Genomic DNA, 17,947 nt, shown 5'->3' with positions numbered 1-17,947 from the left:
AAGCACACAAAAAGCAGTCTGAGTGAGGTGCCAAAATTGATTTGTAAGGAACCCCGTTTGGAAATATATTAGAGGGGGAGGCGTGCTCTCAAAATTTTCTTTTATTCAATAATAGAGAGAGGAGTAAAGTATCTCAACCTTGTTAGCTGTAATTCCCTTATTTTTAAAGCCATCAAAATGTGATATGAGAGGTTGCATGTTACTTAATATAGAATAGAATAGAATAGAATAGAATAGAATAACAGAGTTGGAAGGGGCCTTGTAGGCCTTCTAGTCCAACCCCCTGCTTAGGCAGGAAACCCTACACCACTACAGATAAATGGCTATCCAACATCTTCTTAAAGACTTCCAGTGTTGGGGCATTCACAACTTCTGGAGGCAACTTCTGTTCCACTGATTAATTGTTCTCACTGTCAGGAAATTTCTCCTTAGTTCTAGGTTGCTTCCCTCCTTGACGAGTTTTCACCCATTGCTTCTTGTTCTGCCCTCAGGTGCTTTGGAGAACAGTTTGACTGCCTCTTCTTTGTGGCAACCCCTGAGATATTGGAAGACTGCTATCATGTCTCCCCTAGTCCTTCTTTCTATTAAACTAGACATGCCCAGTTCCTGCAACCATTCTTCATATGTCTTAGTCTCTAGTCCCCTAATCATCTTTGTTGCTCTTCTCTGCACTCTTTCCAGAGTCTCCACATCTTTTCTACATCGTGGCAACCAAAACTGGATGCCGTATTCCAAGTGTGGTCTTACCAAGGCATCATAAAGTGGTATTCACATGTCCCAGGCTAGAACTGTGTTGGCTTTTTTGGCAGCTGCTGCCCACGGCTGGCTCATATTTAAATGGTTGTCCACTAGGACTCCAAGATCCCTCTCACAGTTGCTACTATTGAGCAAGGTACCACCTATACTGTACCTCTGCATTTGGGTTTTGGATTTAATATATTTCCTGTGTAATTTTTTTTTAGTGCTATCCAGGTTTTTCCCCCCACAGTGTCTTACTCTGCAAAATCCCATATGTGTTACTATTTTCAAAACGACGTTGTTACTAATACAGGGGGCTGGCAATTGTGTAAATTAAGAAAACTCCTGTTGTTTAATGCGTGCATGTTTAATGATCTCCGGCTAACGAAACAATTGGAGAACAAACGCTTTTCATATGGTGTTTGAAATTGCTGAAATATATTCCCGTCTCCTGTGTCAAAAACCTGAATGCAAGCCGTGATTACAGAAAAGAGCGCATCAAACGGTTTCCTGAATCCTTTTAATGGCCTTAGTAATGACTCTTTAATGGTGCGTGTACATGCATTCCTAAATATACCCCGTGCCTTACATGTGTGAGGGATAAACGGGCGCTTGTGCTATGTTAACTAAATGAGACAGGGGGCAGATAAGGCATAACTGAAACTCTCCCCAAATTATCCTTAAATTATCCTTAAATCCTTAGGCCGCCTGCCGTCGGACTTAAGCATAGTACACAAAATTGTCTGTTACAACATCCTACCTGTCAACGACTACTTCAGCTTCAATCACAATAAGACGTGAGCAAACGATAGGTGCAAACTCAAGGTAAACCGCTCCAAACTCGATTGCAGAAAATACGACTTCAGCAACAGAGGGGTCAACGCCTGGAATGCTCTCCCTGACTCCTATACTCAACCCCCCAAAACTTTAACCTTAAATTGTCTCCCGTGGACCTCACCCCATTCCTAAGAGGTCCGTAAAGGCGGCGTGCATAAGCGCACCAGAGTGCCTACCATCCCTGTCCTACTCTCCCCGTTTATTCGTACTCATTTCTTATATATGTATACCTGCTGATACTTATATGTTTATATGTTATATTCATGCTTATACTCATACATGCTTGGCAAACCAAAATAAATAAATAAATAAAACAAGAATTAGAAGGGACCTTGGAGGTCTTCTAATCCTTTGCTCAGGCAGGAAACCCTATACCATTTCAGATAAATGGTGGTCCAATCAGCTTTTTAAAAATTTCCAGTGTTGGAGCATTCTGAAAGCAAGCTGTTCCACTGAATAATTGTAACTGTCTGGAGATTTCTCCTCAGTTCTAAGTTGCTTCTCTCCTTGATTAGTCTCCACCCATTGCTTCTTGTTCTATCCTCAGGTGCCTTGGAGAATAGCTTGACTCCCTCTTCTTTGGGGTAGCCCCTGAGATATTGGAACACTGCTATCATGTCACCCTCTAATCCTTCTTTTCATTAAGCTAGACATACCCAGTTCCTGCAATCGTTCTTTGTATATTTTATCCTATTTTATCATCTTGCTGCTCTTCTATGCACTCTTTCCAGAGTCTCAACATCTTTTTTTTTTTTGCTTCTCACAAAGAAACTGTCGCAAAAGAAGGACTAAAGTTAATCCCTTAGCTTTGCAGGGTCATGTGCTATAAAAATACGGAAGTAAAAAAAGAAATTGCCCCTTAGCTAAGGGAAAGTTTCCCCTCGCACACATGTGCTCGTTGTTCCCAACTCTAAGGGGTGGTGCTGATCTCTGTTTCAAAGCCGAAGAGCCAGCGCTGTCCGAAGATGTCTCCGTGGTCATGTGGCCGGCATGACTCAACGCCGAAGGCGCACAGAGCGCTGTTCCCTTCCCACCAAAGGTAGTTCCTATTTTTCTACTTGCATTTTTACATGCTTTTGAACTGCTGGGTTGGCAGAAGCTGGTACAAGTAACAGGAGCTCACTTCATTACGCGGCGCTAGGGATTCAAACCACAGAACTGCCAACCTTTCTTATCGACAAGCTCAGCGTATTAGCCACTGAGCCACCACGTCCCTTAGCTATATCCCTTAGCTATATCAACCTGTTAAGGACTCAAGACGAGGGGCAGAAAACTGTTCTTTTACAGCTCCTTGTGCTGAACCACAATACAATTTCTGGGACCAAAATTACAGGGCTGGTCTGCGATAGCCCCCACCTGATCAAATTATTTCCGACCAGAAGAAGATACAAGCCTCCACTTTGCTGCAATTCTCAGCTGCAATTTCCAAATTAATGCCAACCCGTCAATGAAAAATCCGGTCAAGATAGAAGAACGCCGTAAAAATTCCCGGAATGCAGCTTTCTTATATTTGAGCATAATAATTGTCAGGTCTTCTAGGAAATCAACTCTGCAGGAAGTCTAAAAACGACCTTGAGTGAAATTGGTTAGAATAACTTTCTCCTTTCTTGGTTACAGTTCAGTGAATTAGGGCGGCATCTGCTCCAGTCACTTCCCAACATTATCTCGTTCTGTCTCATCCTCTTTTGCCTAGGTAGCAGTTTTTGTAACTCTCCATCAAGGTCGTCTTCTCCTTACAATTACAGAATTTTGAAAGCTCTGAGTTTCTTTCTTAAAGGTAAAGGTTCCCCTCGCACATATGTGCTAGTTGTTTCCGACTCTAGGGGGCGGTGCTCATCTCCGTTTCAAAGGCGAAGAGCCAGCGCTATCCGAAGACGTCTCCGTGGTCATGTGGCCAGCATGACTCAATGCTGAAGGCACACAGAACGCTGTTACCTTCCCACCAAAGGTGGTCCCTGTTTTTCTACTTGCATTTTTAGATGCTTTCGAATTGCTAGGTTGGCAGAAGCTGGGACAAGTAACGGGAGCTCACTCCGTTACACAGTGCTGGGGATTCGAACTGCTGAACTGTCGACCTTTCTGATTGATAACCTCAGCGTCTTAGCCACTGAGCCACCATGTCCCCTATAAGGAAGGAAGGAATGTTGTAATGATATGCCCAAACAATTAAGTTAATGAAGATTATACCCTACTATTCTAATATTTGCTTAGTGTTTTTGATTTGGTCAAGCAACTAAATCCATAAAGATCCTATTCTTCTACTCTACTCTACTCTACTCTACTCTACTCTACTCTACTCTACTCTACTCCATATTTATTCTATTCTATACCTACTCTACTCTCTATTCTATTCCATTCCATTCCTCACTGTATCCTATCCTATCCTATCCTATCCTATTCCATTCCATTCCATTCCATTCCACTCTGTATTCTATTCTATTCTATTCTATTCCATTCCATTCCACTTTCTATTTTATTCTATTTTATTCTATTTTATTCTATTTTATTCTATTTTATTCTATTTTATTCCATTCCATTTCATTTCATATTCTACTCTACTCTACTCTACTCTACTCTACTCTACTCTACTCTACTCTACTCTACTCTAGCCATTCAGAGTTATCTTCTGTAAGATGACTGGCTAATACATTTAATAAACAAATTCTATTCTATTCATTGCATAGACACCCTACAGTGGAGGGCTTACAACTGTCTAACACCTGGTGGTATCATTTGGGCAATCCATATCCCTGGCTGTCTCTTTCTTGACCTTCATGATGAATAGAGATGTCTACTAACAAGGCAATTTATGATCCTGCTGGGTTTTTTTTTTGATTCTCCAGATTAATATAATTGTTGTAAAACAGAGGTTGCTCTTCTCTTCTCTCCCATCCGACTCCAGATGGCATTAATGTTTTTTCCTCCCCCATTGTTATTGGGGGGGGGGGGGTTCCAACAGACAGCCCAGCCCACCCCCAATAATTCAATCATCACCCCCTGATTAGCTGTAGATTTGCACCGCCACCTGCTACTTAAGTTTGTGACTCACTGCATTGTCTGGCTGTTATCCTCCCAATGCCACCAAAACACTTTCTTAGATTATTATTCTGGTCTCTCAAACAACCTACTGAGGGCAAACGTTTTCGGCACCGAGTGCCCAAATAGGAACACAAACAGCCATCTGGCTGGCGCACGCATGCCTGTTTTCAGGCCGTTTTTCAGGCTGTTTCAGGTTGTTTTTTGGGCTGTTTTCAGGCCGTTTTTCAGTCTGTTTCAGTCTGGTTTTTGGGCTGTTTTAAAGTTGTTTTTCAGACTGTTGCAGGATGTTTTTGGGGCTGTTTTTCAGTCTGTTTCAGGCTGTTTTGGGGCTGTTTTCAGGCCGTTTTTCAGGCTGTTTCAGGCTGTTTGGGGGGCTGTTCTCAGGCTGTTTTTCAGTCTGTTTCAGGCTGTTTTGGGGGCTGTTCTCAGGCCATTTTTCAGGCTGTTTCAGGCTGTTTTGGGGGCTTTTTTCAGGCTGTTTTTCAGTCTGTTTCAGTCTGTTTTTTGGGCTGTTTTTCAGTCTGTTTCAGTCTGTTTTGGGGCTGTTTTCAGGTCATTTTTCAGGCTGTTTTTTGAGCTGTTTTCAGGACGTTTTTCAGTCTGTTTCAGGCTGTTTTTTGGGCTGTTTTCAGGCCGTTTTTCAGGCCGTTTCAGTCTGTTTTGGGGGCTGTTTTAAGGTTGTTTTTCAGACTGTTTCAGGCTGTTTTTTGCGCTGTTTTTCAGTCTGTTTCAGGCTGTTTTGGGGCTGTTTTCAGGCCGTTTTTCAGGCTGTTTTTTTAGCTGTTTTCAGGCCGTTTTTCAGTCTGTTTCAGGCTGTTTTGGGGGCTGTTCTCAGGCCGTTTTTCAGGCTGTTTCAGGCTGTTTTTTGGGCTGTTTTCAGGCCGTTTTTCAGTCTGTTTCAGTCTGTTTTTTGGGCTGTTTTAAGGCACTTTTTCAGGCCAAAAACAGCTCCAAAACAGCCCTCAAACAGCCTAAAAACAGCCCGGAAAAACTGGTTTTGGGCCATTTTTTGGGCCGTTTTCCAGTGCTCCAGCGCCTGCAAAGTCAATGCGGAGGCCAGACTCACTTAATGACAGTGTTACTAATTTAACAACTGGAGCGATTCACTTAACAACGGTGGCAAGAAAGATCGTAAATCTGGGCAAAATTCACTTACCAAATGTCCCGGTTAGCAACATAAAGTTTGGGCTCAATTGTGGTCATAAGTTGAGGGTTACCTATATTTCTACATATTATATCTATAATTACATTTATATATCTACCCTACATTTGTTTATTCCTTTAGTATCTGATAACTTGGTGTTGCCCAGGTATTTATTTATCGTAATCCTGTCTAATATAGGATTATTTCTAATGTTGGATTTTCCCCTTTACCAGAGGGAGCCCCCCTTGTGGAGTACTGTGAAGCTGTTACCATGGCAACTCCACTGCGTTGTACAGTAGAAGCCACTTGAAGGCACAACAGGCTGTATCTTAACAGAACACACACCCCGAGGAGTGTTAAGGGTGTCTTACCCCCACAATATTTGTTTCCAGAGAGTAAGTCATATGTGTACTAAGTTTGGTTGAAATTGCTCAAGGCGTTCCAGAATTATATTGGAACATACACAAACGTAGCCATTTTTATATATATAGAAGATTCAGGCCCAATATTTTGGAGAAATGCCAACTGTCCCAATTAAAAAGTAACCCAAAACATGATAGCAAGAGAGCACCATATATGTATAAATACAAACATGTGTTTTGTGTAAAATAGCACGTCTGTCCTAAAGCCATAAATATTAAGAATAAATGCAGAGGGAGAAATGTTATGACATAATCAAATATCTGGCAAGGGCAGATATATAGCTTGTAGTTTGTGGAATAAGCCAAAATGAATGGATTCATTCGCATCTAACTTTAAGCCGTAAACTGGTTTACAAGGAAAATGTATTGATCATATACTGGGGTGATGGATCAGGATTTGGGGTATTGTCTGAACCAGTCCTGAGAAGTCAACTGGAGTTTGAATCCCTGAGAAATAAACATACATTCAAAGAAATTTTGGACACTTTTCTAAACCAGGTTTATTGACCTAAACCACAGTAAAGCTAAAGGTTTCCCTTGCACATATGTGCTAGTTGTTCCCGACTCTAGGGGCCGGTTCTCAACTCTGTTTCAAAGCTGAAGAGCCAGCGCTGTCCGAAGATGTCTCCATGGTCATGTGGCTGGCATGACTCAATTCCAAACGGAACGCTGTTACCTTCCCACCAAAGGTGGTCCCTATTTTTCTAGTTGCATTTTTTACGTGCTTTCGAACTGCTAGGTTGGCAGAAGCTGGGACAAGGAACAGGAGCTCACTCCGTTACACAGTGCTGGGGATTCGAACTGCCGAACTGTTGACCTTTCTGATTGATAAGCTCGGCGTCTTAGCCACTAAGCCACCATGTCCCCTACAAGGAAGGAAGGAATGTCGTAATGATATGGCCAAACAACTACATTAATGAAGATTATACTCTACTATTCTAATATTTGCTTAGTGCTGGGGATTCGAACCGCCATACTGCCGAGCTTGCTGATCAACAAGCTCAGTGTCTTAGCCACTGAGCCACTGCGTCCCTTGAAACCATGGTATTTCCTTCTAATATAATGCAATACTTTTAATAGAGCACCTTGGTTCACTCTACCGGCCCTAACCATTCCCGATTCAATTGATGGAATCACACTCTCCCCCTACAAACCCCTCCTTTTTACCTACTCTACGTGTTGTACAACTCAACTGAACATCCACTCTAATAACAGTCTTTGAATATTAATTTCCATCCGCTCTCCAGCCCGATCTGAATCGGTCTCTTGGGGGAGGGGTGTGTGTGAAAAATCTGGGCCAAAGCGGGCTGTTTTGAACCCATACCCTTCCCCGGGGTTGGGGGGAGGACCCCTCCTGCCCCTCTGAAGATCTATCTCGCTGTCTGCCCCCCCCCCCAAGGGTTGGACATCCTCACACCCAAGATGTGAGTTCATCCTTTCTCTCCCCCCAACCCCCAAAGCAACCAGACAGAGGTGAAAATACAGCCGAGATACAGCCTGGGCTTTTGGATCCTCTTTCTTGCATCCCATTGTTTGCCTTCTTCCCCTTCCCTTCGCTGTGTTCCCTTGGGCCTGTGGGGGAAGGGGCTTACCGAGCATCTCCCCTCCTGAGTCTGCGCACTGCATTCCTGTCACCTCTCTCTCTCTCTCTCTCTTTCTCTCTCGCTCGCTCTCCCCTCCTAGGGTACCAACACAAGGGAGGGATGCAGTGAGCTCAGCTGTGCTTGCCAATCTGGGAGCAGCAAGAATTCAAGGAAACACACACACACCGCACAATACAACCACACAACAAACCCCCAAAGACCAGGCCGAGCGATCCTTCCGCCTTCTTTCCCCACCCTGCGTTCCTCTTCTTCTCTCTCTTCTCCTCCAGCCTGGGATGGACTAGAAAGGAAGTGGGTCCCAGGCCAGACAAAGTCTCAAAGAACCAGCGGGCCCAGGAGGCATTCGACAGCATGGAGTTGAAGCAATCCATCTCCAGCAGCTTAGCAGCCGAGAAGCCTCTGAGGAGCTACGGGGCGGTCAAAGAGACGGAGTGGAAACCCACCGATGGGCTCGGGAAAAGTAAGTAGAAAGGGCTGGTGTGTTTTCCTCCCCCCCCCACATTACCCCTCCAGCCAAATCAAATGGGAAATTTGTGCAGGCAGGAGAAGGAAGGAAGGGAGGGAGGAAGGAAGGATGAAGGAAGGAAGAAGGAAGGAAATGGGGAAGGAAGTGGGGAAGGAAGGAGGAAGGAAGGGGATAGGAAGGAAGGAAGAAAGGTAGGAAGGAAGGGGGAAGGAAGGGGGGAAGGAAGGAAGGAAATAATGAAGGGGGGATGGAAGGAAGGAAGGAAGAAAGGAAGGGGTTAGGAAGGAAGGGAGGGGGGAAGGAAGGAAGGAGGAAGGAAGGAAGGGGGTAGGAAGAAACAAAGGAATAACGGAAGGAAAGAAGGAAGAAGGAAAGAGGAAGGAAGGGGGAAGGAAGGAATTAAGAAAGAAAGAAAGGAAGGAAGGAAGGAAGGAAGGAAGGGGATAGGAAGGAAGGAGGAAGGAAGGAAGGAACAAAGGAATGAAGGGGATAGGAAGGAACGAAGGAAAGGAATAAAGGAAGGAAGGAACAAAGGAACGAAGGGGGTAGGAAGGAACGAAGGAAGAGGGAAAGGAATAAAGGGAGGAAAGAGGGAGGGAGGAATGAAGAAAGGAAGGACGAGGGGGGGGGGAGGAAGGAAGACTGGCCAGCTGTTTGCATCAGCGCTTTGAAAGGAAAGAGATGGTGACATTCGCAACTCATCGCTCTTCCCATCCTCCCGTCTTGTCCTGTTGGTTTCCTAGGAACAAAAGGAAAGGAGGCAGGGTGGTCTCTGCTTTCCTGGCCCAGAAATCTTGAATTCACACATTTGTTCTTGATGAGGGTTGGGCAGTGAAGCTATGCCTCTTAGCATCCCTAAAGGAGATGCTGGGGGGATTTAGTCAGAGAGGGTTGATTCCGGCGGTCGGTATCCTTCAGGATTTGGTCTTTGTCTTGCCCATCTTCCCTATGCTTAGAAGATCCCTTCTTTATGGTGGTTTTGTGACAAACCAGCCCAGAAGGAATCTGGAGGATTTGTCCTCTGCGATCCCAGCATCCCGGGAGAGTCAAGAGATCCACTCTGTTTTGTTTTGATAAACAGGAGAAGCAAAAGGTAGTAGAGAAGCAAGATCTCATGTACCAAAGATCACCCCCCCAAAAAAAAGGCAAGTGTATTTTCTTGGGGTCCCCCCACCCTTGAAAACTGCTACTCCAAGAAGCTTCTTCAGTTCAGCTGGTAACCTTCATGATTTGGTCTTGGTTGTCCTAGTCTCTCTATACTCGGAAGATCCCTCGCTGTGATCTTGTGGCAACAAAAGCAGAAGACACCTTCTTTAGAAGAACTGGAGAAGCTTCTTGAAGGAGAAACCAAAGGTTTTCAAGTGGGGGAGGGGGGGAACCCCAAGAAAATCTGGTTGCCTCTTGGAAAACGCTCGTTTGGGACAAGTGTGACCAGGATGATGGAGAATCTCCATAGACAAGATCTAATGTGTTTCTTTCTTATTAAAGAAAGCCGGCCTGGTCTGTTAATTTTAACTTATTTTAAATGTATTGTCTTTTAAATTCGGTTTGTTTTTTTTGGATATGGATTTAATTTTTTTAAAAAAACTTTTGGGATGTGTGTTTTTTTAATGTTGCACGCCGGCCTGAGTCCTTTTGGAGAAGGGCGGCATATAAATCCAAACAAACAAACAAACTTATTAGGAGGGCGGGATAGAAAAATTCCTAAATTTTACAGGATCCTGGGCTGATTGTGGAAGCTAAGGTGGGTTGGCCTTGCTTTGTACTTTGATGGGGCCTTGCTTGAGAATTCCTGGGACATAGGTGGACTTGCAAACCCAGAATCAACTGGGAAGAAGGTTAGGGCAGATGGTTTCCATTAAGTCATCAAGGAAACGCTTTTGAAAAAAGCTTCTGAACATAGGGCGATATGATGAAAAGCTAGAGTAAGAGAGAAAAATAAAGGGAATATTAACGTATTTACACTTTTAGTTGATAAAACCGAAGTCATCGTGAGAAATAGGTGGAATAAGTAAATGATGAGAGGTTGCAACCTAATAGAAGTGTGCAGTGCAAAGGGGATTTCATAAATGGATTGAACGTAATAATCATCTTTCATTTGATCAGTTATTGTTTGTGTTGGGATGTATGGCACCCAGGGGCCACGCTGTTCACGCGTTGATTTGACATTTTTTATAAATAAAAATAAATAAAATATTTATCACTAAAAAAAATAAAACTTTGGAAAAAAGGGAAAGTGCATACTTGCACTTAACAGAAGTCGAACTTAATTAAAAAAAAAATATTTCAAGACATGCTGAATCAAACTTGATCCCTTCTCCCTTTTAATGTTTTCAACCCCTAAAACGCCAAAGAAGCGATCGGAGAAAACTACAAGTCGAAATTTCGTTTCTTGGGACAAGGAAAGTTGGCAGGCTATATCTTTCCCTCTGCCATCTTCACGGTTGAACGAAGTGCCAGTTGTTTTGCCTGTTGAAAGATACTGGGGGGGGGGGGAGGAATATCAACGTTTTGGGGAGCCTAGATTTTATGGAAGCAGCTCCGATGTGATTCCTTCCTCTGCACAGGTTAAAGCATGTCTCGTTTAATGACCAGAAGAACTAGGGAAGCAATGGCGAAACCTTTGGGCACCGAGTGCCGAAAAGGGAGCGTTGTGTGTGCGCTTGTCAGCTGCGCAAGACAGAAAAGGAGGTGCAAATGGTGAATGTGCGCACATGGAAATGAACTTTCAGTTTCCGGATGTCTTCCGGTTACTGGCGTGCATGCTCGTGCGAGGATCAGCTGGCTGGCGCACATGCCACGCTGGAAAATGTTCCTGTTTCCAGCACTGCCATGCACACAAAGGCCAGCTGATTGTTGCACGCACATGCACGCCAGAAACAGGGAAAAGGAACGGGCAACGTTGTGCATGCCAAGCAAAATGGCTCCGCATGCCACTTTGGGCACGTGTGGCACAGGTTCGCCATCACGGGACTAGTGGGTGACATGATAGCAGTCTTCCAATATTTCAGGGGCTGCACCAAAGAAGAGGGAGTCAAACTATTCTCCAAAGCACCTGAGGGCAGGACAAGAAGCAATGGAAGGAAACTAATCAAGAAGAGAAGCAACTTAGAACTGAGGAGACATTTCCTGACAGTGAGAACAATGAATCAGTGGAACAACTTGCCTCCAAAAGTTGTGAATGCTCCAACACTGGAGGCTTTTAAGAAGAGGTTGGAGAACCATTTGTCTGGAATGGTATAAGGTTTCTTGCCCAAGCAGGGGGTTGGACTAGAAGACCTCCAAGGTCCCTTCTAACTCTGTTCTTCTGCAATTCTTTAATTTTGCAACTTTTTCAAGGCGGAGCTTGACTGATCTCCAAAAAGGTTAAGCAGGTGTAGGTATGGTTCGCTCTTCAATGGGAGATGACTATGACAGAGAAGTAAGAAAGTAACAGCAAACCATTTTTATGCTGTTGCCAGGGAAGTAATACAAATGTGTTCTCAGAATCAGGAGGAGCCTCATTCAACTCAAAGGTTTTACTATGTACATGATTTAATACGATAAAAGCATAGGATCATGTCTTCAGCAAAGGTGTGTAACTTGGAATGGTGGCTAAAGGAATGTTTTTAAGATGAGGACTACAGTTACATCGAAACAATCAAGAAACTATTGAAAAGTAGAGAGGAATAAGGCCAGATATGAAACATGTAGAAAAAAAAGAATAGAATGGAATATTATCAAGAAGTTTAAAGGTAAAGGTTCCTCTCGCACATATGTGCTAGTCGTTCCCGACTCTAGGGGGTGGTGCTCATCTCCGTTTCAAAGCCGAAGAGCCAGCGCTGTCCGAAGACGTCTCCATGGTCATGTAGCCAGCATGACTCAACGCCGAAGGCGCACGGAACGCTGTTACCTTCCCACCAAAGGTGGCTCCTATTTTTCTACTTGCATTTTTACGTGCTTTCGAACTGCTAGATTGGCAGAAGCTGGGACAAGTCACGGGAGCTCGCTTTGTTACGCGGCGCTGTGGATTCGAACTGCCGAACTGCCGACCTTTCTGATCGGCAAGCTCAGCATCCTAGCCACTGAGCCACCGCGTCTCCTCAATCAATAAAGAAATGAGAAATTCCGTTCTTCCAAGGACTTGCAGGAATTTACCAGGTGGGGACAGAGTGAAAAATGGGAGCAATCCTTCCAATATATTCTTTCTCCTTGGATATTTAACTAACGGATGGGCCAATGGCACTCCAAAGTCACAGCACAAGGGATAATATTGCTGTTCTTCAGCCGTTTTCATCTTGTTGTTGTGTGTGTTGTTCTTTTCTCATGACCCTGGTAATGGAAATCACTTTAAAAAAAAATTAGATGGCAGAATAACATGAAAGTAGATGACCTTTCTTGGATATTCTTGAGGACTGATTCTATTTAGACAAGACCAAGCAGACGCTGCCTGAATAACTGATCAGGGTTTGTGGTTAGTTTTTGTTTGTTTTTAATCCTGTTTTTGAAAAGAGCTATCCGTGTTAATGTGGTCTGAATGATTGGCCGGAGTGGGGATTAGGGTGGGTGGTGGGTGGGGGGAGAATGTGTCATCATTTATTATTCTATTTGATTGATGATATCAGTGTCTGGAACCTGCTGAGATCTTCCGTCTTTGACCAAGATGTCTGGAATCTCTCCACAGGATTTGCTTTTCATAACAAGCAGGTGGTTAATCCTTTTTTTAAAAAATTCTTTTTAAGCCTTAAGATAGTTTTGGAGCCCATGGAGCTGCTTCGGTGTTTTGGAGTTTTGAGACACCAAATTAAAAAAAGTTGGCCAGATCATTATTGACCTCCTGGGGTAAGCTAGATAGGGATCATATTACATCTTTCTTTCTTTTTCATTCTGTCTTTCTTTCTTTCTTTCTTTCTTTCTTTCTTTCTTTCTTTCTTTTTCTTTCTTCCATCCATCCATCCATCCATCCATCCATCCTCCTTTTCCTGCCTCCCTCCCTTTCTCCCTTCCTACCCCCCTTCCTTTTCTTCCTTCTTTCCTTCCTCCCTCCCTTCCTCCCTCTTTCCCTTCCTTTCCCTTCCTTCTTTCCTTCCTTCCTCCCTCCCTTCCCAAAGATTCCATGTGGTTGTAGTAGAAGTAGAAACGCCAATTCTGAAGATTTCGCGTGAAAACAACATTGGAAAACTTTTCCTTTTCCTCGGACTTCCCATTGTGAATTGTCCACGAATCACTTCCACTCTCTTTGTTTTGGGAATGATCCAGTGGTGGGTTTCTAATTTTTTTTCCTACCAGTTCGTTCGTGCGAGTGTGTGAGCTCATGTGCATGAGCGACGCTTCAGTGCATACGCAGAAGCATCCGGGCGGGTGGGAGGAGCCTCCCACTGCTACTACTACCGGTTCGCCCGATCCAGGCCGATCCGGGAGCAACCCACCTCTGGAACGATCTGTCTGCCTCAGACCTACCCCAGCTGGGCGACCTTGAGGTGCTGGGTCTGTCTCAGGCTTCCAGTGGCATTCCAAATTTCCTTCCCCAAACTCCCTTACATTCCAATGCTTTCCTTCCCCCTTCTTGTTACCGTTGCCAACCATGATACTGTTTAAAATTTTTCCAGATCTTTGTGTATTTTGGCAGCCGAAGGAATTCAAGAAATGAGTAGGCAAAACTATATCTTACTGGTCTCGCCAGCTGAACCTCCTGGGGATTTGGCCTTCTGGAAGAATATGCGGGCACGTGGATTTTGGGGGGAAGACAATGTGACTTCATATTCATTTTGGACAGGCTTGGAATATGAGAAAATCCCTTCAATTCTCTAGCTGCTTTTGAGAGAGGCAGTTCAATTTTGATTTGGTTTTTTTTTTTTTGTTTCCCCTCTTGTGATTCGCTTAAGGACTGTGGAAAAAAAGGCCACAGAATTGACAAAACAACTTACTTAGCCACCATAGCAATGGAAATTCCATTCCCAATTCTGATTGGAAGTCAAGCACTACCTGTATTAAAAGCAGAGAAAAGCTCATTTTTAACTGGGCAAAAGCAGAGGAATAAGAAGTACACCAGAATACACAAAGACAAAATTTATTTCTTAACACTAAAGAGAGGATAGCACTGGTGTGTGTGTGTGTGTCTCCCAAGAGCATCAATGAACAAACGCAAGGTATGACTTTGGCCAAGTTGAAACACGACCGTTACTTGAGGAGGCTCATCTGTGGCCATGCTGTGGTGTGAATTAATGCTATCACTCTTTCACAGGCTTTGCTTGCCGCGCATGGTTGCACAATTCGGTCCAGAAATGAGCCTGGAAAAGCCAGCTGTGACCGAGCATCTGTTTCTTTCTTCTTTTTGTCTTCATCTTACAACCAAGGATTAAACTGGGGCTATGGAAACCATGGGACGCGGTGGCTCAGGGGCTAAGACGCTGAGCTTGTCAATCAGAAAGGTTGGCAGTTCGGTGGTTCGAATCCCTTAATGGAGTGAGCTCCTCTTACTTGTCCCAGCTTCTGCAGTTCAAAAGCGCATTAAAAATGCAAGTAGAAAAATAGGAACCACCTTTGGCAGGAAGGTAACAGTGTTCCGTGCGCCTTCGGCATTGAGTCATGCCGCCAACATGACCACAGAGACGTCTTCAGACAGCGCTGGCTCTTCGGCTTTGAAACAGAGATGAGCAGCTCCCCCTAGAGTCGGGAACGACTAGCACATATGTGTGAGGGAGAACATTTACCTTTTACCTCAAAAGTTGAAAAAAACCCTGCTGGGTGAAGAGTTGCAACATTTTGAGAAAGTCGGGTCAAAACGCCAACAATAAATAAAGCGAGCTTGATGCCTTGCTGGGTACCAAAAGGGGAAGGTGTTTTTTTTTTTTTTTGCAAAACTCCCTTTCACATCTGCAAAATATCCACCGGCAGGTGTTCCATTCGAGAGGATGCCTTCCTTTGCCTTGGAGGTGCTAAGCACCTGCGGTGAAAGGAAAGCAATTAAATCCTGCATAAAATAACCTTAAATAGAGGCAATCAGGCTTGAAAGGAAAGCTGTGTGTTTCTTTCTTTGTGAAGGAGACGGTGCAGGCAATTCGCAAGCACTGCTGGAAAAGCAAATTTCTTCATGGTTCGGCAGATGGGAAATAGATAATATAATTCTTCATAGATAGAATTCTTTATTAGCCAAGTGTGATTGGACACACAAGGAATTTGTCTTTGGTGCAGATGCTCTCAGTGTATATAAAAAGACGAGATATATTCGTCACGAATCATAAGGTACAGCAATTAAGGGTAGTCATAGGGTACAAATAAGCAATCGAATCATATTAGGAAACAATCAATATGAATCGTAAGGATGCAAGCAACAGAGTTACAGTCCTTCAGTCATAAGTGGGAGGAGATGGGTGATAGGAGCGATGAGAAGATCAATAGTAATGCAGCCTTCGTGAATAGCTTAACAGTGGTGAGGGAATTATTTGTTTAGCAGAGTGATGGCGTTTGGGGAAAAAAACTGTCCTTGTGTCTAGTTGTTCTAGGGTGCAATGCTTTTGAGCAGGTCGCCACTACCGGTTGGCCTGAAATGGTCAGAACCGGCTGAATGCCACCACTGATCTTTCTTTCTTTCTTTCTTTCTTTCTTTCTTTCTTTCTTTCTTTCTTTCTTTCTTTCTTTCTTTCTCTCTCTCTCTCTCTCTCTCTCTCTCTCTCTCTCTCTCTCTCTCTTTCTTTCTTCTATTCTATGTTCCAACAGAACTCTGTAGTGCCTTGAGCAATTTCAACCAAACTTGGTACACATATGACTTACTCTTTGGAAACAAATATTGGAGGGTCTCTTTCTCTCTCATATCCTATCTCTCTCTCTATATGTGTGTGTCTGTCTGTCTGTCTCTCTCTCTCTGTCTGTCTGTCTGTCTGTTTGTCTGTCTGTCTGCCTATCTGCCCATCTCCTACCTACCTACCTACCTGCCTATCTATCTACCTACCTATCTATCTACCTACCTATCTATTATCCTATCTCTATCTATCTCTATCTCTTTCTATCTATCTATTATCTATCCTATCTCTATCTCTATCTATTCTATCTCTATCTATCATCTATTTACCCCATTTCTCTACTTCTATCTATCTATCTCTTTCTATATCTATCTATCTATCTATCTATCTATCTATCTATCTATCTATCATCTATCTACCTACCTACCTACCTATTATCTATCTACCTACCTACCTACCTATCTACCTATCTATCTATTATCCTATCTCTATCTATCTATATCTCTTTCTATCTATCTGTCTATCTATCCTTTCTCTATCTGTATCTATTCTATTGCTATATCTATCTATCATCTACTCTATTTCTTTACATCTATCCGTCTGTCTGTCTGTCTGTCTGTCTGTCTATCTATCTATCTATCTATCTATCTATCTATCTACCTACTTACCTACCTACCTACCTACCTACCTACCTACCTACCACCTACCTACCTACTTACCTACCTAACCTATCTATCTTACATCATCTCTGTATCTCTTTCTCTCTCTCTGCCTCTATCTCTATCCCACAATTTTTTAAATAGCTGAGGACAACCATATGTATGTATGTATGTATGTATGTATGTATGTATGTATGTATGTATGAAAGATCTAGTTTTTCTTGGTTTCAGACTTAATTCCTTACTAAATTGATTCCTGCATTCATTTGGATAAACACACACACACACACACTGCCAAGTATTCCAACACCACCCCCTCATCAAAATCAAAGTTGCAACCATAAGCAGCAATTAAAAATTAAGCAATAATTAATAAATAATAAAACCAAGGAGGAACAATGCCCCGTAATACCTATTGAAGGTAATAGAAACAGCAGAGAAATCATTTCATACAGCGATGAGGTCATCTAAAGATGTTGCATTTAAGTGGCCTTTTCAGGGGAAAAAAACCTACAGAGAGCAGGATGGAAGACTCTCATTAAGAGACTTCTCATTTTTGGGTCTCATTCATCAATCCTGCCTCCACCTCCTGTAAAGACAGAGGAGAAACCAGGCAAGATTTAATGATCCGTAGCTAAAGCTGGAAGTTTTCACTCATTTAGGACTTGCATGAATTCCTTCATGCAATCTATTTTTGGAGTCACTAGCTGGGATTATGATCAAGACTCTAAAGAGACATCAGTGGCCTGGACAATGGATGACAGCCCTATTAATCTCTGGTGCTGAAAAATCAGGAGCCTGGTGGCACCTTTTCACACTAAAAATATTATTAAAAAGGCATCTTTTCATGTCACTCAGAAAAGCTTAGGCTGTTTCATAACATTCGTTAATCTGGAAAGGCATTTATTTATGTACTTAAAGGATTTATACGGCTGACCATCTTTTCTAAAAAAAATTATTATGAAGTTTACTGTAAGGTAAAAGTATAAAAAGAAACAAAAGTTGGAAAGCTAGGAGAAAGAAAGAGAAGGGTGCAAAGAGAAACAAAGAGAAAGAAAGAAAGAAAGAAAGAAAAGAGAGAAAGAAAGAAAGAAAGAAAAGAGAAGAAAGAAAGAAAGAAAGAAAAAGAAAGGAAAGAAGGAAGGAAGGAAGGTCAGTGACTTCTGGCTTCTTTCAGTGCAGTAATATCCAAAAAGTTGGTCTCGTGTCTATGGGGGTGATGCTTCGGTTGCATGTACGAGGACTGGACGTAAGTCATATTTTCCAGTGCCAGAGTAACTTTAGAATAGCCACTAAACCAACACAAGTTAAGGACTG

The 17,947-nt window shown here is 43.1% G+C and overlaps 1 protein-coding gene across 2 annotated transcripts in view; it reads left to right on the top strand.

Moving 5' to 3' along the window:
• Nucleotides 1-7,873: 7,873 nt before the first annotated feature.
• The window catches only part of LOC309398653 (bMERB domain-containing protein 1-like), a 19,629-nt gene continuing 9,555 nt past the window's right edge, over nucleotides 7,874-17,947 (top strand). For both annotated transcript variants that reach the window (XM_081965747.1, XM_081965748.1), the window contains exon 1: nucleotides 7,874-8,244. In XM_081965747.1, the coding sequence (XP_081821873.1) occupies nucleotides 8,136-8,244 (109 nt within the window). In that variant the 5' untranslated portion in view covers nucleotides 7,874-8,135. The remainder of the gene's footprint in view (nucleotides 8,245-17,947) is intronic.

This window comes from Natrix helvetica, assembly GCF_964273705.1.
Source record: "Natrix helvetica genome assembly, chromosome: 13".
NCBI lineage: Eukaryota > Metazoa > Chordata > Lepidosauria > Squamata > Natricidae > Natrix > Natrix helvetica.
The sequence above is the reverse complement of the archived record's forward strand: the minus strand, read 5'-3'. Positions and strand labels throughout refer to the sequence as shown.